This window comes from Geotrypetes seraphini, chromosome 4 (genome assembly GCF_902459505.1).
Source record: "Geotrypetes seraphini chromosome 4, aGeoSer1.1, whole genome shotgun sequence".
Lineage (NCBI taxonomy): Eukaryota > Metazoa > Chordata > Amphibia > Gymnophiona > Dermophiidae > Geotrypetes > Geotrypetes seraphini.
The window spans coordinates 154,705,894-154,733,407 of NC_047087.1; the positions used below are offsets into that span (position 1 = coordinate 154,705,894).

The 27,514-nt window shown below is 43.8% G+C and overlaps 1 protein-coding gene across 6 annotated transcripts in view; it reads right to left on the bottom strand.

Moving 5' to 3' along the window:
• The window catches only part of HSDL1 (hydroxysteroid dehydrogenase like 1), a 393,114-nt gene that overhangs the window by 267,189 nt on the left and 98,411 nt on the right, over window positions 1-27,514 (bottom strand). For 5 of the 6 annotated variants that reach the window (XM_033941271.1, XM_033941270.1, XM_033941272.1 and 2 more), the window contains exon 3: window positions 6,670-7,115. In XM_033941271.1, the coding sequence (XP_033797162.1) occupies window positions 6,670-7,115 (446 nt within the window). The remainder of the gene's footprint in view (window positions 1-6,669; window positions 7,116-27,514) is intronic. The other variant, XM_033941274.1, reaches the window with a different exon arrangement.

A 27,514-nucleotide genomic window follows, 5' to 3' on the forward strand; every position in this document is an offset into this window, starting at 1 on the left:
AAAATGTTAAGATAGGCCCATGAGATGGTGTATAAGGCTGGTGTGAGGGTGGGTTCTGTTAGTGTTATGCTTTTCAACAGGCGTTGTCTTTTGGGAATGGTTTTGGAGAGGTGGCGGGTGGTATGTAGTACTTGAATTTGAAAAGGGCCTGGCTCTGAACAATCATTGTGGGGAAGGTATGGACGATGGAAACTATCAAATCTTAATTGCCTGTAGTAGGAGTGGTGGGAGGGGATAGTTCAAAGGCTGATGCTCTAAAAGAGCAGAGTCTAGAGCAGATTAAATATAAGGTCAGATAGGTTAGGAGGTTGTTTCTAGGAGATTCCATAGTTTGCGTCAGGTGGGACCTGTTTGTAGATGTAAGAGTGAGAGATTAAGTATGTGTTTTTAGGTAGGATTAGACAGGATTTGCAAGGGTTGAATAGCTGAGATATTATAAGGTGCGCTTTCTGACATGTGCTGATCTCACTGGGCTCATTCCCCTAGGTGTGCTGAGGAATGAAGTCATAAGCTGGAACCCAAAGCCCTTTAAGAGGCTGAAGAGAGATGGCTGGCTCCAGGGAAGAGGGTCTTCCCGCCGAAGAAAAACATTTGAAGATGATGACTGGCCTCCCTTCCCCTCACTGTGCTGACAATTAGGCCCCTTGATACCCTAAAAACGGAAGGCAAGACTGAGCAATAGAAGTGTTCAATGGTAATGATGCCATGCAAATAAAAATCTGTCCAATTTATAATTTTTATTGATTTTATATAATAACTTATACGAAGTGCAAGAAAATATCATAATAAAATCAAACAGCACTTTCATACTACATCAAATTCAATCAGATTTTGACATTTTTGAAGAGGAAAAATTATTGTAGATAATAATCTAAAAGTGCAGGGAGGAGGAGAGCCAGAGATCACATGTCTGCTCTGCTATGCATCCAGGCCACGCCCCCCCCATAGAAATATGAGTAATATTCTATATGCAGGGTGCACCAGAAGTCAAAGAGAAAACTGCATGAGATTGAGAGAGCATAAGCAGGTGTTGCGATCAGAGAGGGAAGAAAAAGTTACGCAGGGTAACATGTGAGCTATTGATGGACTAAAAAGGGGGATGGGCCCCTGATGTACAATTGAAAGAATATGGAAAAAACATCCTAAAAAGGATGTATTGGCCTCCTCCACTCTCAAATCTCCGGCATGTGAAAATCAAGAGAAGGGGTATAGGAGCAAAAAACTTGAGGGTAATAGATGCCTGTTTGAAGGTACTAACATTGATGGTACAGAGCATGTTTGAAGAAAAACACCTGGTTGATCCTGCGTTGCAGAAAAAACAGAGGAAGGGTCTGAAGTGGCGGGGAAACTAACTTACAGGTTCTTCACCCATGTTAGTTCCCGCCATAGCATGACAGAATGGTAGCAAAGCAACAGGAAAATGAGCCACCTTACAGGCTCGATACCCCATTGTGGAATCCTGAAGTTGTCACAGTGAATTATGAATGGTAAATGTGTGCCAAGGAAGTTGTCCTGTCGAAGGAAACATGCACTATCAGGAGTCAACTTGAAATCTGGACCAAGGGCACCAGAAACACCAATCATGGGAACAGTGGATTGGGGTTGACTCTTTTTTTTTTTTGTGACAGTCATCTCATGGTCTCCGACATAGAAGAAGCTATGGACGTCAACTCAAAAGTACTATAAGCGGACCAAACTATCTTCTGTGTCAGCTGTGTGCTGAAAATCTATAATGAAAAAGATATGGAGGAATCTAACTTACAGACTTTACACCCATGTTAGATTCCCCATCGTAGATAGAAGACGGAGAGGCCAGTCAGTAGTAGATACAAGTGCTGCCTGATTCGCGATTTGAATTGATTCACCGACTCACTTTGGATGAACGGATTCAAATTGATTAGTTTTTAAAAAAAATCGCCTCACCGATTCGGGTGGGGGTCAGTCAGGAAGTGCATGAGCTATGCCAGTTGTCTTCAATGAAAGGACCCACGCATCTGTCCGGAGCTCTATTCCACCCCTCCCCTCCTGCGGGATCTGGTACTTATTTACCCTACTATCTCCCCAAGAGCACTGCACGTGTTCACCGAGCCCCGAAACCTTTTCCTCTGTTACAGCGTCTGACCACAGAGAAGGCTGCCTTTCGAGTGTTAGGGCGGGATTTTGGCTTCCTGGCACAGTTTACACACTGTGGAATGTCGGAATTTGTGGGCTGTGAAGAGCGAGGAGCAGGTTCAGGTAGGGCGGAACAGTGGCTAATGGAGGAGATCAGTGTTCCACCAACAACTGTCAGGGGGTCGAATGGATGAAAGACTCCCATGTTGTGCATCTAAATAAGAACATAAGAATTGCCACTGCTAGGTCAGACCAGTGGTCCATCATGTCCAGCAGTCCGCTTACGCGGCGGCCCTTAGGTCAAAGACCAGTGCCCAAACTGAGACTAGCTTTACCTGCGTACGTTCTGGTTCAGCAGGAACTTGTCTAACTTTACCTTGAATCCCTGGAGGGTGTTTTCCCCTATAACAGCCTCCGGAAGAGCGTTCCAGTTTTCCACCTCTCTGGATGAAGAAAAACTTCCTTATGTTTGTACGGAATCTATCCCATTTTAACTTTAGAGAGTACCCTCTCGTTCTCTCTACTTTGGAGAGGGTGAACAACCTGTCTCTATCTACTAAGTCTATTCCCTTTATTATCTTGAATGTTTCGATCATGTCCCCTTTCAGCCTCCTCTTTTCAAGGGAGAAGAGGCCCAGTTTCTCTAATCTGTCACTGTACAGCAACTGCTCCAGCCCCTTAACCATTTTAGTCATTCTTCTCTGGACCCTTTCGAGTAGTACCGTGTCCTTCTTTATGTACGGCGACCAGTGCTGGACGTAGTATTCCAGGTAAGGGCATACCACGGCCCGGTACAACGGCCTGATAACCTTCTCCGATCTGCTTGTGATTCTCTTTTTAATCATTCCTAACATTCTGTTCACCCTTTTCGCAGCCGCCGCACATTGCGCAGATGGCTTCATCGACTTGTCGACAGGTACTCTCAGGTCTCTTTCCTGGGGGGTCTCTCCGAGTATCGCACCAGACATCCTGTATTCATGTATAAGATTTTTGTTACTGACATGCATCACCTTACACTTATCCACATTAAACCTCATTTGCCATGTCGCAGCCCATTTCTCAAGCATGTTTATGTCACGTTGCAGGTCTTCGCAATCCTTCTGCGTCTTAACCACTCTGAATAACTTCACATTGTCCGCAAATTTAATTATTTTGCTTGTCATACCAATTTCCAGGTCGTTTATAAATATGTTGAAGAGCAAGGGTCCAAGCACTGAACCCTGTGGCACTCCATTCGTGATGCTTTTCCAGTCCGAGCATTGTCTGTGGGAGAATTCTCACCTATGCAGGGACAGGAAACTGTAGCTGAGTGATAGTCTTCTGGGGCTGCTGAAGGCATCGTGTTTGCTTCACTCACACTGCCCGCAAGACCCCAAAAGTGAAAGTGCAGCAAGCAAGTAAAGGATCCCGCGGGGGATGGGAGAATAGAGTTCTGGACAGGTGAGCGGGCCCAGATGAGTGGGACAGGCTGGAGGGAGAGAGATTGACCTGTGGGGACTGGAGCTAGTCAGAGAAACTGCTGGGCCCACATAAGTGGGATAGGCTGGAGGGGGAGAGATTGACCTGTGGGGACTGGAGCTAGTCAGAGAAACTGCTGGGCCCACATGAGTGGGATAGGCTGGAGGGGGAGAGATTGATCTGTGGGGAGCTAGTCATAGAAACTACTGGAGTTTGGTTGGGGGAAGAGGAAATGTTAAAAAGAGACACCAAGAGAAACCAGTGAGAACAGGACGGAAACAAAGAGCAGAGTACTGGGTAAAAATCTGGATGTCGTGCTTCCTTGAAAATGATGAAGGATCTGACTGGGAGAGAGATGGTGAATAATGGGATTTAGGGAGGGAAGGAACAGAAAGGGAGAGAAGTTGGACACAAGGGATGGTGTGGAGAGGGGGTGGGGGATAAAGATACTGGATAGGAGGGTAGTTGGGAAGAGAAAGGGAGAACTGGTGGACCCTGGGGTGGAGGGGAAGGAGGGAGAGATGCTGGATGAAAGGGTAGTTGAGAAAAGGAGAGATGGTGGATCTGGGGATGGGGGGGGGGGTCCATCGTTGCAGCTGCAGGGATGGAGATGAAAAAGGAAAGATGCCAGACCTCCAGGGGAGGGAAGGGGAAGACAGAGATGGAAGATGGATGGTTAGCACGGAGAAAGAAGGAAACGACAAAAGAGCAGGAGACCCTGGCAAGTGAGTTATTAGAAGACAACCAGAGCCTGGGACCAACAAAAGGTAGAAAAATAATTTTATTTTCTGTTTTGTGATTACAATATGTCAGATTTGAACCATGAATATGAGCTAGGATTTAACAGAGAGGAAAGGTATTTTTTGTTTATTTTGTTTACACCACAGTGCCAGTGTGGGTAGGAGAGAGCAAAGGGGGTGAAGAGGCTATAAAAGGGGTGAAGAGGCTATAAAATAAACACACCAGGATGTCTGAAAAAAAATACCCAATTGGACAGGAAAATTGAATCGAATCGAAAAATCAATTCAATAGGCTGAATCGAATTGAATAAAAATATTTTTTCCGGAATCGGGCAGCACTAGTAGATACTGATAGAGATGGTGGCAAATCTGTCCATAGTATGCTCCTCTCCTCTGTCAGAACTAAAGTATACACCTTGGATGGAGAATATAAGATCTAATTGTCCAGAAGGATAAGCTCGTGAAGGAGACCAGTTAAGTGATGCCTGAAGAGCTGCATTGAAGGCTGAGATGAAGCTAAAAACTGTAAAAAATCAGCACAAAAACATCAGGAACAAAACCAGGTTGACAGGAGAGTCCGTGTTCATATAGCAAAAATAAAAGCTCTCAGTAGAAGATGTCTCTCTAGGAGGAATCTTCCAAGAAGATTGTGCCTTAGGAGAACCAGAAGCCTCTGTCATAGAATGAGAAATGTCCACATTGGAATCAAATCGAAGGGTAGAATCAATAAAGATTGATGAAGAACGCCACTTGGAATGGTGTCAAACCGATGACAAAGGCGAAGCTTCTGTAGGGTTCTTGCATTTCTCAGGATATGGAGAATAAACATTCTTGGAACTGCTATTTATTTATTTTTAAAATTTATATACCGTTTTATTCCCAAAGTGGTTTACATAGAGTGTCTTGAAGAAGAGAAATGATGCTTCGATGCACAACTGGATGGTCAAGATGACTGGTACCAGGAACCATGATAGTGCATCAATGAAGCATCAAAGGTATTGGAAAGCTGCATGGGGTCACGTTCAGATTGGCCCGGTACTGAAATAGTCGCTGTCAGGTAAAAAAAGGCTCAAGCTGTTCTTGAAGAGAAAAAAAACACCAGTACCATTGGCTATTTTGCCGGTACAATCAGTGTCACAGCCCATTCCAAAGAGAGTGACTGATGCAACTCTTAGTGGAGAAGGCAGGAGCCGCTAGAGGAATGGTCGCGTAGTCGGCATGAATGGACTCGATAACAGAGTGACCTACGACACCAGCTGGAAAGCTGGTGGCTCGTGAAACAAAGACACTGGTAGGCTTCTCTGCCAGTACCATCAGTGTCGCGGCTCAACTCAAAGAGGGTGATCTGGATAAGATGTGACCTTCAATGGAAGATAGGCAAGCCGCATGAAAGGTCGCTGTAAGGCTGGCATTGTCTCGATGCCATAATGACCTGCGACACTGTCGTACTCCTGCGACACCGATGTCGATATCTTCTATGTTGATAGTCGACGTCTGATTGAAAAAGTGCTGATAGAACCTTCTGCACTTGTTAAAAATCCCATGAATAGGCAGGACATTGACAGGGAGACTGTCTCAGCCAAAATTAAATCCAAGGCTGAGGTGAACGAAGAGAACCCGCTGACCGAACGCCCGCGAGGGGAAAGTGAGGCAAAGAAATAAAAAAAGCTAGTCTTTTTTTTTTTAAACAAAGAAATGAGAGAAAGTAGATAATAGAATAAAAAAATTAAAAGTAAAATAAGTGCGAGTAGGAAGGTAAAAGGCAGAAACAAAGGAATAAAAGGCAGAAACAAAGGAACGTTTGAAAACACGACTTCTTAGCTCCGCAGAAAAACTAAGAACCTACGTCGGGCGGGAAGGCACTTGCGCATGCACAGTGTGGTCAGTTGTGAACTTTCTAAAGTTCTTGAAGTGCCAATGCACTTTTGCAGCTGTCTGTACTGGGGCTCTGTGGATGATGTCACTCATAAGTGAGAATATGCTGCCTGCTTGTCCTGGGATAAATATTGTTTAAATTTTGACAAATAAACTTGAAGAATTTGCTAAATTTGTGTGCAGAATTTTGAATATTTTTAATGCAGAATTCCACCAGGAGTAAAAGCATTGGTGGATCCTGGTTTATGTGCCTTACTCCTTGCTTCTCTATTGAGATTCCTGTAGGGGTGCTTCTCTATTGAGATTCCTGTAAGGGTGACTCATCTTCTCTTAAAACAGTAGCAAATATGATACCTTTTATTTATTTATTTTAAAAATTTATATACCGTCTAACCCTCTTAGGATCCAATTCCATAAATTAAGGTGATAAATAAGAATAAAAATGTTTCAAAACCAGCTTGAATGTGACACACATTATCATTACCTTTGAAGCTGAATAGGCAGCCACCTGAGGGGTGGGTTTGCAGCACGATGCAGATGATATATTGACAATAGCTCCTTTTCTTCTAGTGACCATTCCTGGCAGCACCATATGTATCATCATACTAGCAGCAGTAATGTTTACGTTGATGATATCCCAGAGTTTCTCCTCAGGGATCTTGGTAAAATACTGTGGATAGTCATAAAACACATCTACATTATTCACTAAGATACCAATCTCTATGCTGCTTAGGGTCTTTTGAATAGGCAAGTAAACCTCCCGGCCCTTGCTGAAATCTGCTACTATAAAAGAAGCTTCAACCTGATAGGTCTTCATAATGGCTTGTGTGACATTTTCCAGTTTTTCTCTGTTATGGCTGATCAGGATGATATTCATATCACGGCTTGCCAATTCTTCTGCATAAGCCTTCCCGATGCCATCTGTGCCACCTGGCAAAGACAGGAAAAGTGAAGTAAAAACTTTAGCAAGCAATTTAAAGATGCATTAAAATGAATATTGACTACTCAATCATAAAACCAGAAAAAAGTGTTTGAGAGAAGAAAAAAAAATTGTTTTCTTCAAAGCTATTTGTATACACACATACTCACTGGTTAACATGTACAGTTGGCCCATGTACCCATGTGAGGAGAAGACAAGAAAATAAAGAGTAGGATATGATAGAAATAAAAATAAATATATAAAAACTAATAGGGGCATAGTGAGATAGGTGATCAGGTGAACTGAAGAGGATAGAAGTTGTGGGAGAGACAAGGAGATCTGAATTTAAAAAAAATTATTTAATTTTCCAAATATAAATTAGAAAAACCACTTAATATCAATTTACATTTCAATAAAACAACCCCCCCTCCCTACGCAGTGTACTTCCCTCACTCTCACTCAGATAAAGTCAATGAGGATTGGTCTCACTGTACATCAATCAGCAAAATTTGCCAACCCTGTGAAAAACTGTCTGGGAAAGGTAAACTTGGGTTTCAATAGGTTATATCATTGTAGTTCTCTTTTTTATTTCAGCAAAATCAGTTAGGCAATAAAAAAATTAAAAGTAAAATAGAGCAGCGTCTCTCAAACTTTCTTGAGCTGGGACACACTAAAGGTAGTGGCCACTGCTTGAGGCACCCAGAAGTGTGCAGATATCGCTGTGATGACATCACGCATATGCGTGACATCATCACATTGACGGCCGTGCATGTGCAGAGGCCCTCCAGATGGGCCCTGAGATGCTAGTAGGGGGTGCCAGCAGGGAAGAGAGCCGGAGAGAAGGAGAGGCACTGACGCCAGTTGATTGCTTACAGCAGTGTTTCTCAACTACTTCAAGCTAAGTACACCCTAAGTCTAACAAATATCAACTGAGTACCCCAACCACAGAGCTCCCTAGGCCCACCCAAGCTCTGCCTCAGATCCCATTCTCTTTACTATTTGTAATGTAATTTTTTCCACACAATATACACAGCAGATATAAATTCTCAAAACTGAAACATTTCAATCACTATATTGAAAATAAAATCATTTTACCTACCAGCGATCTTCTGCAGGCCAGGGGGGAAGCCGGAGGACACTAGAGAGAAGGGGAAACATGCAGGCCTTTGGCGAATCGGGCAGCGTAGGGAAGTCAGCTGGCAGGCACACAGTTTGAGATACACTGCTTTAGAGTCTCTGTTAGGGCTTAATACAAAAGTGTTTTAGCTTAGATTAGTGTTTTAGGTTGCATTTCAGGGCTTAATATCAGATAAGGGCACAAACAGCTGTTGATGAAAGGCTCTTGTGTTAATTTAATGCTCTCTCGCTCACCCTAAAGCAGAGCTTTTTGATTTATAGGCACTTCAGTCAACCAGGAATAGGGCATTATTTTGGTAGGATTTTTCTGCCCTTTCTTTATTCTTCCAAGTGTAAATACTTCTGCACCATAGTATAACTGGGAAACATTGTATCACCAAAGCTGCTGCTCAGATTACAACTTCTGTCTTTATGCAGATGGAAAATGTTACCCAGGCAGAGGGAGTGGTTCCATGTGCAAGCTGTCTTCAGCTTGAATCTCTCATGAAGGAAGTAAAGGAACTAAGAGAGGAGGTGGCAAGATTGAGAAGAATCCATAAAAATGAGAGGTACATCGATGAAATGGTTTATGAGGTGTCAAAAGGTTTCCAGGAGTGGGGGAGGACAGCTGAGGGAAGACAGCTGGACTTAGATTATGGAACACTGCAAGATTGGTACTGTGACTCCCCCTGCCCTTGAACTGAAGAATCGGTATGCTGTCCTGGAAGTGGAGGAGATGAGAGTATCCCAAGGAGAGGAATAACGCTTAAAATCCCCAAAATTACTGGATCCGTGACTACTAGGAGGCGTAAGGTAGTGGTAGTTGGCAATTTCTTTCTGACGGGTACAGAAGCATCCATCTGCAGAACAGACATGATGTCACGTGAGGTATGCTGTCTGCCCGGTGCCACAATCCAAGATGTTACAGATAGCCTGATGAATATTATCTGATGCTGCTCATCCACGTTGGCACTAACAATACTGCCAGGTACCCCTGCAAACATATCCAAAGCAACTTTGTGGCTCTGGGAGAGAAGGTGAAGCAGACAGGTGTGAAGGTGGTATTTTCATCCATCCTGGAGATAAATGCGTGACTACTTGGATGGTGTCATCGATAGCGTTTTGGCTACCTGGACCATCGGATGATTTTCCAAGGTGTCCATCTATCAAAGAAGGGAAGAATTGTCTTTGGTAGCAGGCTGGCTAATCTACTGAAGAGGTCTTTAAACTATAAGTGATGGGGCAGGGTGAGTATAAGCCATCAGGTAAGTAAATCACTGAATAACTCTACATGGATGGGAAAAGGGGGCAATGTCTGGAAAGCAATATACTGTATACTAATGCTCGAAGTATGGGAAACAAGAGTTTAGATCTAGAAGCTGTGATGGAAGAAGATGAATTGGATATAGTGGTGATCACGGAGAATCAGGGGATAGACTGGAACCTAGGCACCTCTGACTGCAGTAGGGAGATCAAGTTCCTGGATACTGTAGGCGATTGCTTTCTGGAACAACTTGCCAAAGAAAATGATCCACTTATACCTAGACACAGGGGCAAAACATCAATCCAGAACGATGGCCAAGGCACTGAACTTCCAAAAAGGGAATTACGAAGGGATGAGACTCATGGTGGGGAAGAAGATTAAGAAAAGGATAAGCTTACAGAAAAAGGTTTTCCGCCAAATTTCATACTTTGTTGAGCAAACAAATGTACTACATCCACACCAGGGTTCCGTCAACATCATTCCACAGAATTTTTACTTATTGGGTTGACTACAAAAATTCTTTATCATCTCGATCACCATCAGTCTGTTTTACTTATTTCCTTAGATTTATCATCTGCATTTGATACGATTGACCATAAGCTCCTACTGGCTCGTCTGAACGATATTGGAATCACAGACCAGGTCTTGGTTTGGTTCTCATCCTTTTTTACAGATATTTCCTCTAAGGTAGTGTTTAATAAAACTTCATCAGATTCATTTACAACAGATTATGGTATCCCACAGGGTTCGATTTTATCACCCTTACTTTTTAATATTTTCCTTGCACCCTTTTAACATTAGGACAATCCATTGACTTTACAATGTTTGCCTATGCAGATGATGTGCAATTAATTCATCCAATAGACTTAAGCAACTCAACTGAAATAAATCTTATAAACAAAAAATTGGAAAAAAATCAACTCTTGGTTGGACTTACATATGCTATCTTTGAACATCGAAAAGTCCAAATTAAGGATTTTTCCCAACATTTAAAACTCAATCTCTTCAAGTCGTGTCTTTTTTAAAATTATTAGGAATCACTTTCGACAGTAAACTCAATTATCATCTTCATATTGTGAACAGCCAGGTATTCTCCCTGCCAAGGTCCCAGTTAGGGCAGAGGAAAAAGTAAAAATGAAATCCCGGGGAGGAATCAGGAAGGTACAGGTGGTTCCTGAGACTGACAATATCGCCTTTGACCACCAGACGGAGCCTGAATTGTCTGAGGAAGAATTAGGTGATCTATCCCCAAGTCGCCACAGGGGGAGCCCAAGAGGCCCCTGGAACACTGCTGACTCAACTAGAGTAGGGCGTTGCCCCAGAGTATTTAAACCAGCAGTGGAGAACAGACAAGTAGGCTGTTTAGGGAGAAGGTTTAGGCCTTGTCTCCCTGAGGTACTCCCTGGGCCAAGCAGGTGCACTAACCCTACACCGATGGAAGTGGAGGAGTCAGGACCAGCTGAGGAGCTGTCTTTGTTGGATGCTGAACTGCCCATGGAATGCCAAGAGAGTTTTCCTGAAGGGGATACCAATTTTCCTGAGGCCATGCAGGTGGGCCTGACTGATAGCTGCAAACAGTGAGTTTTGGATTTCAAGTGACTGTTTGCCTGTTTGGACTATTTTGATGTTTTTGGAAAGCTAGGAGTGTCAGTTTGGGGAGAGGTTTTGCTGTCACCTTGGGTGGAATTTTGAAAGCCAGTCCTGTGGCTTGAATTTTGCAAAACCTGTGACATTCTCCTTGCCTGACAGTAGTATAAAGTTGCCAGAGGCTTTATTTTATTTGTTTCTTTCAAGCACTGTGAATTGCTGGAACCAGTGCACTGAACTGTATTGAACAACTTGCTTAGGAGCAGGCTTGTGCTGGCTCTGAGGAGAGCTGAAACCTCAGCTGCCATTTTGACTTTATTTTGTGCTGCTTTATTTTCCTGCCTTTTTTGCATTTTTGCTTTGCTGATGTTTGCTCTACTGACATTTTTAGCAGCTGTAGTTATGAACTGCTTACCATTATAAGGAATAAGTAAACTGAACTATTTTTCTAACAACCTCAATTGTTGGGACTTTATTTTGTTTTCAGTTTGAGTTCCTTCCTAATTGCAGTCCGTTCCTGTAGGGTGACTCCATCTCGGGTCACACGCTGGTGTACTATTTAGGTGTAACCACTTGGAGTGCTGTAGAGCCCTGGTCTGGGCTACAGTGTGGCTACAATATCAGTACAGTTGTTCAGCGCTGTTTTTACTGGTTCATAGACATAATCGCGGAAGACAAAGGTGCGCGCCGACAACTGAGCGCAAGACGGAGGCGCGTGCCAAAAAAAATTACTGTTTTTAGGGGCTCCGACGGGGGTTTTTGTTGGGTAGCCCCCCCACTTTACTTAATACAGATCGCGGCGGTGTTGTGGGGGGTTTGGGGGGTTGTAACCCCCCACATTTTACTGGAAACTTAACTTTTTCCCTAAAAATAGGGAAAAAGTGAAGTTTTCAGTAAAATGTGGGGGGTTACAACCTCCCAAACCCCCCCACAACGCGACGCGATCTGTATTAAGTAAAGTGGGGGGGTTCCCCCCACGCCCCCCCCCCGTCGGAGCCCCTAAAAACAGTAATTTTCTTCGGCACGCACCTCCATGCTGCGCTCAATTGTCTGCGCGCGCCTTTGTCCCGGCGCGCTTTTGACCTGACACCGTTTTTACCGGCTACGAATGATTAGATCCGTATCTAAAGTGTTAGAGCCTACTTCCTTGAATATCTTGATCCACTCCCTTGTTATTTCCTGTATTGATTATTGTAATGCGCTAAGGGCATAACTAAAAAAAGAAATAAAATTCCAAATAATACAGAACACTGCAGTTAAGATCATATTTAACGCTAAGAAGTTAGACCATGTTACTCCCCTCCTTTATAAAAGCTCATTGGCTGACGGTTGAACATAGAATCACATATAAAATTATTTTACTAACCTTTAAAACTACACAAAATAGTCAACCAGAATTCATTAATAACCTTCTTATTCCCTATAGTTCTAAGATTCTCAGATCTTCTTCTAAAAATCTGTTATCTGTTCCATCTTTGAAGATTATCAACACAATGAGGTCTACCATTTTCTCTGTCAGCGTTCCATCTCTTTGGAATAATATTCTGGTCCACTTACGTGAAGAATCAACTCTTAACCATTTTAAGACAAATTTAAAAACATTTCTTTTTCTTGATGCTTTTGAGACCTAAATGCCCTTTTTAGGGCTACATAATTTTATTCCCTCCCTTATTGTTCTTTCCCTATATGTTCTCTCTTTTACTTGATAAATTGTAGTTCTACCCTTCTTTTTGTTCCTGTTTGTTTTGTATTGTTTTTAAATGTTTTTAACAATATTTATTGTTTTAACGGATGTATAGTTACCCCATACGTGTTTTTAACGTAATGTTCACCGCCTAGAAGATCGATTGGGCGGTTTATAAAATTCCTACATAAACTTGAAACTTGAAATACTGTAAAAACACTAGAGCAAGCATAGTCCCTTTTTAATGACACAGTCACCGAGGTGCAAAATCTCTATATACCACGTATCAACAAGGGATTCAAAAGGAAAAAGAACAAGGAACCAGTGTGACTCACTGTAGCAGTGAAGGAAGCAATCAGAGACATGAAGACTTTGTTTAAGGCAGGGGTGTCAAAGTCCCTCCTTGAGGACCGCAATCCAGTCGGGTTTTCAGGATTTCCCCAATGAATATGCATGAGATTTATTAGCATACAATGAAAGTAGTGCATGCAAATAGATCTCATGCATATTCATTGGGGAAATCCTGAAAACCCGACTGGATTGCAGCCCTCGAGGAGGGACTGTGACACCCCTGGTTTAAGGAATGGAAAAGGTCAAAAATGGACAAAAACTGGAAAAAGCACAAACAACATCAAAACAGGTGCCAAAAGAGGGGCCAAAAGAGATTACGAAGAAAAAATAGCCAAGGAGGCAAAAAACTTCAAGCCGTTCTTTCAATATATTAAGGGGAAACGACCCGCGAGGGAAGCGGTGGGGCCATTGGATGACCATGGAATAAAGGGAGTGCTAAAGGAGGACAAAGCCATCACCGACAAACTGAACACATTTTTTGCATCTGTATTTACCGAAGAGAATATACACTACATACTGGAAGCCAACAGGCTATACGCAGGAAACGAAGATGGGAAATTGACAGGGATGACAGTCAGTCTATAAGAGGTATGCAGGCAGATTGATAGGCTTAAAAATGATAAATCCCTGGGACCGGATGGCATCCATCCGAGGGTAATCAAGGAACTGAAAGGGGCTATAGCTGAACTGCTTCAACTAATAGCCAATCTGTTGATCAAATCAGGAAGAATTCCGAAAGACTGGAAAGTGGCGAATGTTACGCTGATCTTCAAGAAAGATTTGAGGGGAGATCTGGGAAACTACAGACCGGTGAGTCTGACCTCGGTACCGGGAAAAAGGGTAGAGTCGCTGATAAAGGACCGCATCATTGAGCACCTTGACGGACACAATCTGATGAGGACCAGCCAGCACGGCTTCAGCAAAGGAAGATCTTGCTTGATGAACTTGCTGCACTTCTTCAAGGGAGTAAAGAGGCAGATAGACAAGGGCAACCCGGTTTCAGAAGGCGTTTGACAAGGTCCCGCATGAATGACTACTTCTAAAAATTGCGAGCCATGGAATCGAGGGTGAAATACGTAAATTAAAAACTGGTTGGTGAATAGGAAACAGAGAGTGGAGCGGCACGAGTGGAGTGTCGCAGGGTTCGGTGCTTAGACCTGTGCTCGTCAACATATTTATATACGACCTGGAAATTGGTACGACGAGTAAGGTGATTTAATTTGCTGACGATACAAAGTTATTCAGAGTAGTGAAGATGCAGGAGGATTGCGAAGATCTGCAACGTGACGTAAACACGTTCGAGAAATGGGCCGTGACATGGCAAATAAGATTTAACGTGGATAAGTGTAAAGTGATGCATGTCGGTAACAAAAATCTTATACACTAATACAGAATGTTCGGTGCAGTATTTGGAGAGACCTTCCAGGAAAGAGACTTGGGAGTACTGGTTGCCGTCCGCGCAATGTGAAACGGCAGCAAAAAAGGGCGAACAGAATGCTAGGTATGATTAAGAAGGGGATCAGGAACAGATCGGAGAAGGTTATCATGCTGATGTACTAGGTCATGGTACGCCTTCACCTGGAATACTGCATCCAACACTGGTCGCCGTACATAAAAAAGGACATAGTATTACTCGAAAGGGTCCAGAGAAGAGCGACTAAAATGGTTAAGGGCTGGAGGAGTTGCCATATAGTGAGAGATTAAAGAAACTGGGCCTCTTCTCCCTTGAAAAGAGGAGACTGAGAGGGGACATGATCGAAACATTCAAGATAATGAAGGGAATAGACTTAGTAGATAAAGACAGGTTGTTCACCCTCTCCAAGGTAGAGAGAATGAGAGGGCACTCTCTAAAGTTGAAAGGGGATAGATTCCATACAGAGAGGTGGAAAACTGGAACGCTCTTCCGGAAGCTGTTATAGGGGAAAACACCCTCCAGGGATTCAAGACAAAGTTAGACAAATTCCTACTGAATCAGAACGTATGCAGGTAAGGCTAGTCTGAGTTAGGGGACTGGTCTTTGACCTAAGAGCCCCTCCAGTATCTCACTGTCTTCTTCCGATCCAGCATATGCCCTTTTTCTTTATCCCCTCCTTCCATCCAGTATGTGTTCTCTTTCTCCACTTCCATTCAGCTTCTGCTCTCCTCTCTCAACTGACGTCTAACATCTGCCCTCTTCTCTCTCTCCCTTCTCACTTCCATCATCTGCTCCCTTCTCTTCATCCACTCCAATTCCATCGCGTTATCCTGCCCTCACAGCTCCTCACCGCTTCTGCTGCATTTCCACATGCTCCTCACACTGATGGCACAAGTTCTCCCACTTCCATCTGCCCCCTTCTCTCTCTCTTCCACTTCTATCATCTGCCCTCTCTCTCTCTCCCTTCTCCCAACTTCCATCATCTGCCCTCTTCTCTCTCTCTCTCTCTTCTTCCCACTTCCAGCATCTGCCCACTTAATCTCTCCCTCTAGTTGGCCCATCTCCCTCCCCCTCACCTTCACTGATCACCTTTCCGATGTTTTCTTTGTCAAATGGGCCTCGGCATTGACGGCAAATATTATCTTGCAAGCGGTGATTGGCCCAAAGCTTTCCCTCTGACGCGAGCCGCCAAGGTGGAAACAGGAAACTATGTCAGAGGGGGAGCTTTGGGCCGAGCACCGCTTGTATGATAATACTGTGTTTCCCCCAAAATAAGACAGTGTCATATATTAATTTGGTGCCCAAAAAACGCACTAGGGCTTATTTTTGGGGGGTGTCTTATTTTTTTCATGTACAATAATCATCCTTCCTCTCCTCCACCCCAATTCTTCCTCTTTCCTTTCTCTCCCCCACATGTGCAGTATCTTTCCTCCCCTCTCATCCATCCCCTTCTGCCTTCCCTCTGCAGCATCTTTCTATCCCTCCCTCCCATTCCCCCATGAAGCAGAACCCTTGCATAGCATCTTTCTATCCCTCCCTCCCATCTCCCGTGAAGCAGAACCCTTGCACAGCTTCTATCCCTCCCTCCCATCCCCCCTTGAAGTAGAACCCTTGAGCAGTATCTATCTATTCCCCCACCCGCCGCAAAGCCGAATTCCCTCTGACCCTCCCATCTTTCCATCTCTCCCTCCCATCCGAACCCCGCCGACCGCGAGATGACTGACAACCTCCCTCAATAGCAGCGTCGTCAGTACTCTAAACAGGCTTTTGCAGCCTTCTCCCGCTGATTATTGCCTCTGACGCATCACTGATTATATCATCAGCAACACAGCATAGGGAAGGCCCTGGCAGGAGAAGGCCGCAAAGCAGTCTGTTTAGAGTGCTGCTGACGCTGCTGTTGAGGGAGGTATGTCAGTTGTCTCATAGTTGAAGGGTCAGCTGCACGGCAGGTGGGGGCTGGGAACACTGATGCCGACGAACCAAGCGATAGAGTTGGCCGCGAAGGTGAAGGAGATGGGCCAGTTAGGGGGAGAAATGCCCGGACCGCGAGGACCCAAACAGCCCTAAAGCCTCAAAACAAAAAGAGTGGAAGAACAAACACCACTGAATGAATTTAACAAAACAACTCCACCAAATACGCTTTTTTAATGGTGATGCTTAAGGCACAAAAGAGTGATCCTGTGGGAAGCAACAAAATTGCACACTTTTTAAATGTTATTCGCGGTTTTTAGAAAAAGCCTTCATTTTTATTATTGAAACCATGAATAATTTTCAGGGCTTGGAGCAGCAAGCAACGATTTCTGGGCTTGAATTAGGCAAGCAGCAATTTCTGGGCTTGGAGCAGCAAGCAGCGATTTCTGGGCTTGGATTAGACAAGCATGCCTTTCTCTCTATGGATGCTGGGAAGCAGCATTTTTCTCAGTGCACACTGGGAAGCATGGAAGCAGCGATTTTCAGAGTGAATGGTAAGCGATAAACTTTTTCATCAGTACAGTAAAAGGAAAAAGAACTTTAGTGATGATGTAATTTTTGGGGCGGAGTCAGCATCCAAAAAATCGTGAACAAGCAAATCCGCAGATCCGGAAACCGCAAATACGGAGGAAGAAGTGTACTTGGTTGCTTTGACCTTTTTCCCTCTAACAGTATTCTGGACAATTTTTTTTTAGCCAGTGATGTTTGTGAAGTTAAGCTGCTCATTTGGCTCTCTTTATTCCTAAGGTTTTTTTTTCCTCCATGTGAAACTATCTTTTTGGGCTCCTTTTACTAAGGTGTGCTAGCTTTCTTAACACGCGCTGAAGATTAATGCGCAAAACCCCACGCTAAATGAAAAATACTAACGCAAGCTCTATGGAGGTGTTAGTGTCTAGCGCGTGCGGCATTGTAGCACGTGATAAAACTGCTAGCGCACCTTAGTAAAAGGAGCCCTTTGTGCCTTAAGCATCTCCGTTAAAAAGCGTATTTGGTGGAGTCATTTTGTTAAATTCATTCAGTGGTGAAATTAGCTTCATACACATTGGTAATGTTTGCAGTAATATTAACACCTAATACTGAATATAATGGGTCATCCATCAGAGTGGAAAGCTGTGTTTCAGCCGGAAGACCTCTGGGTCTGCTACTGTTACGTTCAATGTCTCTGATTTGGATATGCTAGTCTTAAACTCAGACATACTCCTGCAAAAAGTGGGGTATTAAAGAAAGTGCACTTCTTGGATCCCTGGATTGGATCTAATATGTTGGGCCAGCAGTTCTATTTGTAACCTTTTCTTCTCCCCTTGTTTGCACTCCTAGGTGGCTGCCTAGTGTAAACCCAGGAAGATAGCTTGGGAGAGGCAAGACCCAGATTTAACTGTGGAGCCTCCAGTAAGCTGCACCAGACTTATTCAATAATTCTAGCCACACAGTCTTTCTGTCTGAAGTCTGAACCAAACATTGCTGTCCTTTAAATGGATTTAAGCACAGTGCATTTTATATTCACTGATCAAGTAGTAACTTGATTAATAGTTAACAGTACTTCTTCAATGGTTACTTTAATTCCCTTAGATCAGTGTAATAATAATCATAATTTTATTCTTATATACTGCCAGACCAGAAATGGTTCTAGGCGGTTCACAACAAACAGAGCTGAACATGCAGCAAAAAATACAATTCATAATAGAAATGCATCAAATTGTAAAATGTAAGAAATACATAATTATTTTTAAAGGCAAAGAGTGCATTAGGATACAAACTTATCAAATAGTTGTGTCTTTAATAATTTTCTAAAATAGAAATAAGAAGCTCCTAGCATGATTTTTCCAAACCAAACATTCAATTTAGCAGCCTGAAAAGAGAGGGTTCTCTTAAGAAACCTCTTATAATGACATAATTTAATAGAAGGGTATGTAAACAAATGAACTCTATGGGGTTCATAATAAAAAAAAAAAAACTTCTAAAAAGTGTCCTAAATGGCTAAAAGCCTGATCGTCCAAGTACTCATAACCAAAGCTGGTTTTTAGATGTATCTAAAAACAGCTTAGGCCTTTCCCCTGCCTTTAAACGCACAGAGAGAAAAGAGGTGTGTTTAGAGGAGGGGAAAGGGCGGGCAGTGGGCGGGAGGTGGGCCGACCTACACCTAGGCATACAACAGGTATAACCAAACCATTTGACAGGTTGCTTATTCGGCACTTAGACCTTTTTGACTTAGATGAAGTCAAACCAGGTCTAAGTGCCAAAAAAGGGTCCGCTGAGCTGATGGCCGCTGGTGCGATCAGTTCAGCGGCCCGGTAACCTACCCACCGCAACCATCACGGCAGGAGAGATGCCCAATCTCTCCTGCTGCGATACATCACCACCACCCTCCCCCCTGATGATATTGGGGCAAGAGGGAACTCAAGCCCTCTTGCCCCGTCGAAGCGCGACCCCCCCCGACAACATTGAGGCAAGAGGGAGCTCAAGCCCTCCTGTGGGCGGGGCCTTAGGCACATGAGCCCAACCTTGTGCTCCCTCCTGGCCTGCTCGTACTCGGCGGGGGGGTTAAGATCGCCGGGGCAAGAGGGCTTGAGCTCCCTCTTGCCCCGATGTTGTCGGGGAGGGTCGCGGTTCAACGGGGCATGGACTCCCTCTTGCCCCGATGTTGTCGGGAGGGGGAGGGGTTCACGGTTCGACATGGCAGGAGGGCTTGGGCACCCTCCTGCCTGGATCGTTGTGGGGGGGGGGGAGAATTCTGTAACCGGTGTTGTTTTTGACAAACACCGGTTACAGAATCCAGCTTTTAGGCGAAAGACTGGCTCCTTCTTCACCTAAAAGCCCTTCTGTTGGACGTTTGGGGCTTAGGCGTTTTTTGGTTCATTATGGCCAAAAAGTGTAGACGTCGTGGGGGTGCACTTGTGGTGGTGGTCTGGGCGTTTAGTAGAGGCAGGCCATAAAACAAGGACGTTTGTTTTGGTTATGGACATTTTCCCTGCTTCTGCTTTGAACGTTTAAGGACTTAGGCCAAAGAGGGACATAGACGGTTTTTTTGATTATGCCCCTCTATGTGTAGGCTTATTAGAATGGTTCAAAAAAAAGTGAGGCAACCAGTGAAGTTTCTGATTATAGGGAGTAATGTGCTCCCATTTTTTTAGGCCAAAAATCAGTTGGACTGCAGTGTTTTGAACCACTCTCAATTTTTTAATGATTTTTTTTGTTGGCACTCAGATAGATGATATTGCAATAGTGAAGGATACTTAAAATAGAAGACTGCACTAACAAATTAAATGAAGCTTCACCGAATTATTTCTTAATGGTGCAAAGTTTCCAAAGCACCGAGGAACATTTCTTAAGTAATAAATCAGTATGCTGTTCCAAAGTAAGGTATAGTCACTCCCAATATTTTTATATACTGTTCTATAGTATAGTCAAGTCCATTCAAATATATCATTGTTTCTTTGATCTTATCTTTAGGAGTTGCAAAAAAAATTTTAGTTTTTTCTGAATTTAATTTCAATATAAAGGTAATCATCCAGAGTTCAATCTGGCTCAGAATAGTTGCTAAATATTTTTTAAGCTCGACTGACAAGCAAGTTAACAGGATCCACGTAAATATAAAACCTAAGATTTAAACATTGCAAGAGGTTTCCCAGAGATACAAGATAAATATTAAACAAAGTGGGGGGACAAAGGCGAACCTTGCGGAACTCCACAAAAATTTTCCCAACGATAAGAAAGGCTATCGTCCTTGAACACCTGGTACGATCTTTTACCCAGGAATCCTCAAAACCAGTTTAAGACATTTCCCGAAATACTAATAGATTCCAAACAGTCAATAAGAATAATATGGTCCACCAGGTCAAAAGAGATACTCAGATCTAACTGCAAAATCAAAGCACTTGTACCTTGACTAAATAATGTATGGAGATAATCTAACAAAGAGGCCATGACTGTTTCGGTACTAAAACCTGATTATCCTTTAATATATTAAACTTATCCAAATATGTAGTTAGTTCTGCGTTAACCAGACCCTCCAACAATTTAGTAAACAAAGGAATACTAGCAATGGGTCTATAGTAGATGCCATAGTAGAAGATTCTTTAGGATTTTTTTTATAATTGGTATGATCAAAATCTGATCCAATTCCTCTGGAAATGTCCCATTGGATAATAAGAAATTAACCCAATTAAACATTTTAGCCTTGAAAGTGACAGGGGCAACTTTCATAATGTTTGGAGGACAGCTGTCAAGCCTACAATACGAATTGACATACTTAGGACTCCTTTTATCAAGGTGCGGTAGGCGGTTAACGCATGGAATACCGCGCATTCAACCACCTGCTGTGCTAGTCGCTAACGCCTCCATTGATGAGGCGTTAGTTTTTTGGCTTGCCGCAGGGGTTAGCGCATGATGAAATGTCCGACACGCTAACCCCCGTAGCGCACCTTGATAAAAGGAGCCCTTAGTATAAAACTTACAAAAAGTTTGCCAATTGAAAGCTGTAAAATTGTTCCAACACATGTCAACTCTAGGGTCCTCTAAATACTGAAGGACAGGGAAACACAGATGATTGTTAATGGGAGCTGCTAGAGAAGTCTTTCAAGTTTTGTATTTTAGTATTGAAAAAATCTGCCAGAACATCCACAGAAAGAGTGGATTCTTCAGTAGAACCAGTAAACACCTCTATATCATAGAGGTCATTAACCAGTTTAAAAAGACTTCTACTACTAGTTGATGAATTGCCAATCTTTTGAGCATAAAAAATTTTTACATTTCTCTTTAATCAAATTTTTATATTCATTTAATTTTTGCTTCCAAGCCAATCTATGTTCCAAGTTTCCCGATGTTAACCACTGTCTTTCCAATTTTCTTAGTTCCCTTTTTACAGATAGCAGATCTATATCATACCTCCCATCTAAATTTCTATATCTCTTTCTTCTCCATTTAATAGGGGCCATTTTATTTAAAATGTGGGTACTGGTGTCGATCCATGAATTTACATATTCAGTGTCACTATTTTGATTTGAAATTATATCATAGTGTGACCAGAATTCGATAGGATTAATCAGGCCTCTACTGGCTTGAAATTTCTTTTGTTTTCTTTAGCTTTTGATTGGACTTTTTTTTATTTGCCAATCAAATTCAATGTTGCATAATCGATGGTCTGACCATAAAGAATCAGACTAATTGGCTTATTTCCAAGGAATCTTAGGATTAACTAGTTCTTTAGAAGAAAAAGTAATCAGAGCTAACTGGTGGCCTTTTTGATGAGTCTTTACTGGTGTTGATTTGAAATAACCTAGTGAAGAAATAAATGAACAAAATTCTTTAATATTGGTTTGATCTATTTGTTCAAGATGAGTATTAATATCACCAATCAATAAACTGGTAGAGCCTGCTATTGAATTTGTTAGTAGAAAATAAAAAAATCATCCTTTGCTGAATTCCATTTTCTAGGAAGACTATAGAACAAGGTGATTATTAAAGCATCCACTAGAAGATTGGAGGTTAGCTTAAAAGATAGAACTTCTAAATCAGAAGTAGATTTTGAATTTAAAACAGTAAAATTTAATGAATTTCTAAAAATAATGGCTAGTCCTCCACCTCTTCCCCAAACTCTATCCAAGAATATGATTTTAAAACCTGGGGGAAGGCATTCTCTGACATCAACCATGTTTCAGTAAATAAAACAAAATCAAAGGAGTCACGTGATGTGCTGAGCAGGGTGGGACGTGTCCTGCTTGAGCTCCGGGGCCCCTAGGTCTTCCACCTCTCATCCTTTTCTTTGGTTTTTTGCCCCTTGCTATATTTTGGCCTCTCGGTGCATGGACAGGTTTGTCCAACCACTTAGCCCGGTTATGAGTGGGAGATCCACATTCTGGAACTTGGAGGCTTGGTGGATGGCTGCCTAGCAGTTGAGCTCCCTCCTCTGAACATCAATTATTAGACTTAAAGTTTCACTAGTGGCCAGATCGGGAGCCCTTTCCAGCAGGGCACCTAACTTCATCTACACCCCTCCCCCATTCCAGCAGGGGAGAGAACTACATGAGGAGCAGTGCTGACGGTGCTCGGTACCAACTGCCAGTTTCACTAGTGGTCAGATCGGGAGCCCTTTCCAGCAGGGCACCTAGCATCATCTTCACCCCTCCCCCGTTCCAGCAGGGGAGAGAATTACAAGAGGAGCAGCGCTGATGGTGCTTGGCACCAACTGCCAGTTTCACTAGTGGCCAGATCAGGAGCCCTTTCCTGCTGGGCACCTAGCATCATCTACTCCCCTCCCCCGTTCCAGCAGGGGAGAGAACTACAAGAGGAGCAGCGCTGACGGTGCTCGGCACCAACTGCCAGTTTCACTAGTGGTCAGATCGGGAGCCCTTTCCAGCAGGGTACCTAGCATCATCTTCACCCCTCCCCCGTTCCAGCAGGGGAGAGAATTACAAGAGGAGCAGCGCTGACAGTGCTTGGCACCAACTGCCAGTTTCACTAGTGGTCAGATCGGGAGCCCTTTCCAGCAGGGCACCTAGCATCATCTTCACCCCTCCCCCGTTCCAGCAGGGGAGAGAATTACAAGAGGAGCAGCGCTGACGGTGCTTGGCACCAACTGCCAGTTTCCACTAGTGGCCAGATCAGGAGCCCTTTCCAGCTGGGCACCTAGAATCATCTACTCCCCTCCCCCATTCCAGCAGGGGAGAGAACTACAAGAGGAGCAGCGCTGACGGTGCTCGGCACCAACTGCCAGTTTCACTAGTGGTCAGATCGGGAGCCCTTTCCAGCAGGGCACCTAGCATCATCTTCACCCCTCCCCCGTTCCAGCAGGGGAGAGAATTACAAGAGGAGCAGCGCTGACGGTGCTTGGCACCAACTGCCAGTTTCACTAGTGGCCAGATCGGGAGCCTGTTCCAGCAGGGCACCTAGCATCATCTACACCCCTCCCCTGTTCCAGCAGGGGAGAGAATTACAAGAGGAGCAGCGCTGACGGTGCTCGGCACCAACTGCCAGCTTCACTAGTGGCCAGATCGGGAGCCCTTTCCAGCAGGGCACCTAGCATCATCTACACCCTTCCCCCGTTCCAGCAGGGGAGAGAACTATAAAAGGAGCAGCGCTGACGGTGCTCGGTGCCAATTGCTAGTTTCACTAGTGGCCAGATCGGGTGCCCTTACCAGCAGGTCACTTAGCATCATTTACACCCCTCCCCCGTTCCAGCAGGGGAGAGAATTGCAAGAGGAACAGCGCTGTCAGTGCTCAGCACCAACTGCCAATTTCACTAGTGGCCAGATCGGGAGCCCTTTCCAGCAGGGCACCTAACATCATCTACACCTCTCCCCTGTTCCAGCAGGGGAGAGGACTACAGGAGGAGCAGCGCTGACGGTGCTCGGCACCAACTGCCAGTTTCACTAGTGGCCAGATCGGGAGCCCTTTCCAGCAGGGCATCTAGCATCATCTACACTCCTCCCCCGTTACAGCAGGGGAGAGCCGACAGTTGAGAGCTGCAGTCTGACGCTCAAACCAACGGGGCTACTCAATTCTCTTATTCACTTATGTTCTCAGAAATGGGCAGCCTACCACAAGCATCGGTCCAATCTCTTTGGTAATAAGCCTGGGCACTTTATGGCACGTTTAGCAACAGCTGAGACCAGCAGAAACCCAATTTCGACTCTTCGGACCCCGGGTGGGGGTAGGGCGTCGGCAGTTTCGGGGATCTTAGTCGATTTTTTTCAACAGTTGTATGGAGCCCCTGATGATGCTTCTCCGGAACTGTTGGCAGATTATCTTCATTCCTCTGGGCTTCCGCGCCTCCCTGAAGATGTAGCGTCTTCTCTTAATAGCCCCTTTCGAGTGGTGGAACTGGAATCTGCGATTAAGGCGCTTCGCTCTGGAAAGGACCAGGACCCAAAAGGCTTTTCCGGTGAGTTTTATCGCATTCTATCCCCTACTCTTTGTGGACCTTCGTTGGCTTATTTTAACGCAGCTATAACTCAGGGTTCCTTCCCTCTTATCGCCCTATTTCTTTGATTAATGTTGACCTCAAGCTTTTTTCTCGCATCTTAGTAGATCGCCTTGCTCCCCATCTCCCTATGCTTATTCATGAGGATCAGGTAGGCTTTGTCCATGGCCGACAATCAGTCTGTAATGTTCACAAAGTTTTCTTTGCCTTAGCTCATTGTCAATACCACCGTATACCAGCATTGTTTGTTAGCTTAGATGCCTCTAAGGCTTTTGATAGTGTTCATTGGTCTTTTTTATTTTCCACTCTCGCCTATGTTGGGCTGGGAGGCTTTTATCTGAATGCGATTCGTTCCTTGTACTCTAATCCGCGGGCCTCTCTGCTAGTTAATGGAATGCGTACAGACTCCTTTTCTATTTTTCAGGGCACTCAACAGGGATGCCCTCTCTCACCTTTGCTCTTCCTTCTTTCTTTGGAACCTCTGCTTTGCACTCTCCGGGAGTTTGAAGAGGTGCGAGGCCTTAATGTTGAGGGGAAGGAACTGAAGACTTTGGCCTTTGCTGACGATATGTTTTTGATTCTTACTCGACCTGCGGATTCCTTACCGGCGGCGTTAGAACTTATCTCTGAATTTGGGTTCTATTCTGGATTATCCCTTAATTTGGAGGTCGCTTGCCTTACCTTCCTTTCATGAGGTTCGTACAACATGGGTGGGTGCGTTTCCTTTGTGTTGGGCAGAATCGTCGTTGAAGTATTTAGGGGTGTTAATTCCGCTTGATTTATCCCGCTTATACACTATGAATGTAGAGCTGCTGCTTCAGGCCCTTCAGAACAAGTTACAGCTTTGGAGTGGTCTTCCATTCTCGCTTTTAGGACAGGTACACTTATATATCATGCTTGTTGTCCCATGTTGGTTATACGTTTTTCAAGTGCTCCCTCTCTATCTTACCTCTCAAGATAAACGACACATGGAGCGCTTGATTCAGAAGTTTCTGTGGGCTGGTAAAAGGGCTCGTTTGCCCTAAAAGTGCATGGCAGCCCCATGGTATAAGGGTGGCCTGGGATTGTTGAATCTCCGCTTTTTAACTATTGGTGTGGGATGCGCCACATTAATGATTTTTTTAGGGATTGCTCAGCTTTTACTAATACTTCTATGGAACTTTCTTGTTTTCGGACTACTCATTTTAGTGCTTACCTTCATTCTACTCCTTCTATCTTTCCTGAACCTCTCTCTTGAAAGGTACTGCAACGTCCACTCCAGAAGGTTTGGCAATGGGTCCGTAAATTTCATTCTATTAGTTCTATTGTCACTCCTTTTCTGCCTATCCGCTTTAATGGCTCATTTCTCCCTGGGATAGATGGAGCTAGTTTTGCCCGGTGGGAAGCAAGGGGAATTCATTATGTGTTTCAATTGGTGGATGATGGGAGGAAGGTCTGGCCCTTTGCTCAGGTGAGGGAGGACTTTGACCTTCCGCCCGCTGATTATTTTGCTTATATGCAAATTCATCATTACCTTAATTCTCTAACCTCTGACTCCTTAACGACATTTTGCAGGAGTTGTTATCCACGGCCTTTACAATTGGTTCTCAGCTTCCTGTTCCCCTTAAATTTCACCATCATCATCTGAAGGATGAGTCCCCCTTGCTTGATCATATTAAATTATGAGATGCTTGGGCTCGTGATCTTGCTGTGGACTTATCTGATGATGTGATTTTACATGCTGTATGCAGATTACCTGCTTATCGTAAATATACTACCTTTTGGGAGCAACATTACAAGTTAGTCCTTCGTTTATATATTTCTCCTAAGAGAGCTTATCTCTCTGGATTTCGTGAGTCTGCTGCTTGTCTTCGCTGTCAAGCCCCTGAGGCGGGCCTGGGACATATGTTCTGGACCTGCCCCACTATTTGCTCTTTTTGGGATGCTGTTTTTCTCTTTGTGGAGCGCATTTGGTCCATTACCATCATACATTCTCCTGTGGACAGTTCTTATTGCCTTAAAATGTATCTTACTTAAATGACTTGATGGAGAGGCGCCGGATTACTCAATCTGGAGATGCCGGATGATTACTCTCCTGATGTGGGAACGTCGGGATGTCCGAGATTTTTCTTCCATCTCAGGGCGCCTTTTTCATCGTACTTGGGAACCCTTTTGGACTACTATGACTTCAGTGGCTCGTAGCCGTTTACTTAATTGCTGATATATTGTATTTCCTTTGGTTTTCCATTATTTTGTTCTATTGTCTTTATTTGTACTTTGTATCCCATTCTGGATTGTTTTGGGGTTGTACTTAGAAGGAGGACCGGGGGTGGAGGATGGGGGAAGGGATGGTTTGGGGGGTTGTGTATCCAGGTTGCTATCATGGATTATTGGATATACCTTGAGCTTGTTTTTCTTGCATTTGTTTACTACTGTTGTATTCTTGTTGAGCTCAATAAAATATATTTGACAATAAAACAAAATCAAGATTAGATTCTTTCATTAATCAGCTGGGACTTATTTCTAATGGATCGTATATTTAAATAAGACCAACAAAACTTTTGATAACTAGGGGGGTCAACTGTAGAAAGGTAGGAGTAAGTCAAGTTTTTCAGTACTTGTTGTTTTTTAGTATAAGACTTATTTAGTCTGCGAGAGACAGGCAGAACTGGTATAAAAAAAAGGGCCCGATTTGGTACAATCGTACAAATAACAGTACAGAGTTGTTGGTGAACTTATCTTAGCAGGGCGAATTGTTGTGTAGTGTACAGGAATATAAAAAGGATAACAAAAAACAGTTGACCAACTCCTAACACTAATTAAGTAAAAAAATAATAATATAAGCAAACGATCTAGAAACAGGGACGAAGTGCGAAGTAATAAAATTCGCAGACGACACCAAACTATTTAGTGGGGCTAGGACTAAAGAGGACTGCGAAGATCTACAAAGGGACCTGAACAAACTAGGAGAGTGGGCGACGAGATGGCAGATGAAGTTCAATGTAGAGAAATGTAAAGTCTTGCATGGAGGAAACAGAAACCTGAAGTACAACTATACAATGGGAGGGCTGTTATTGGGTGAGAGTACCCAAGAAAGGGACTTGGGGGTAATAGTGGACAAGACAA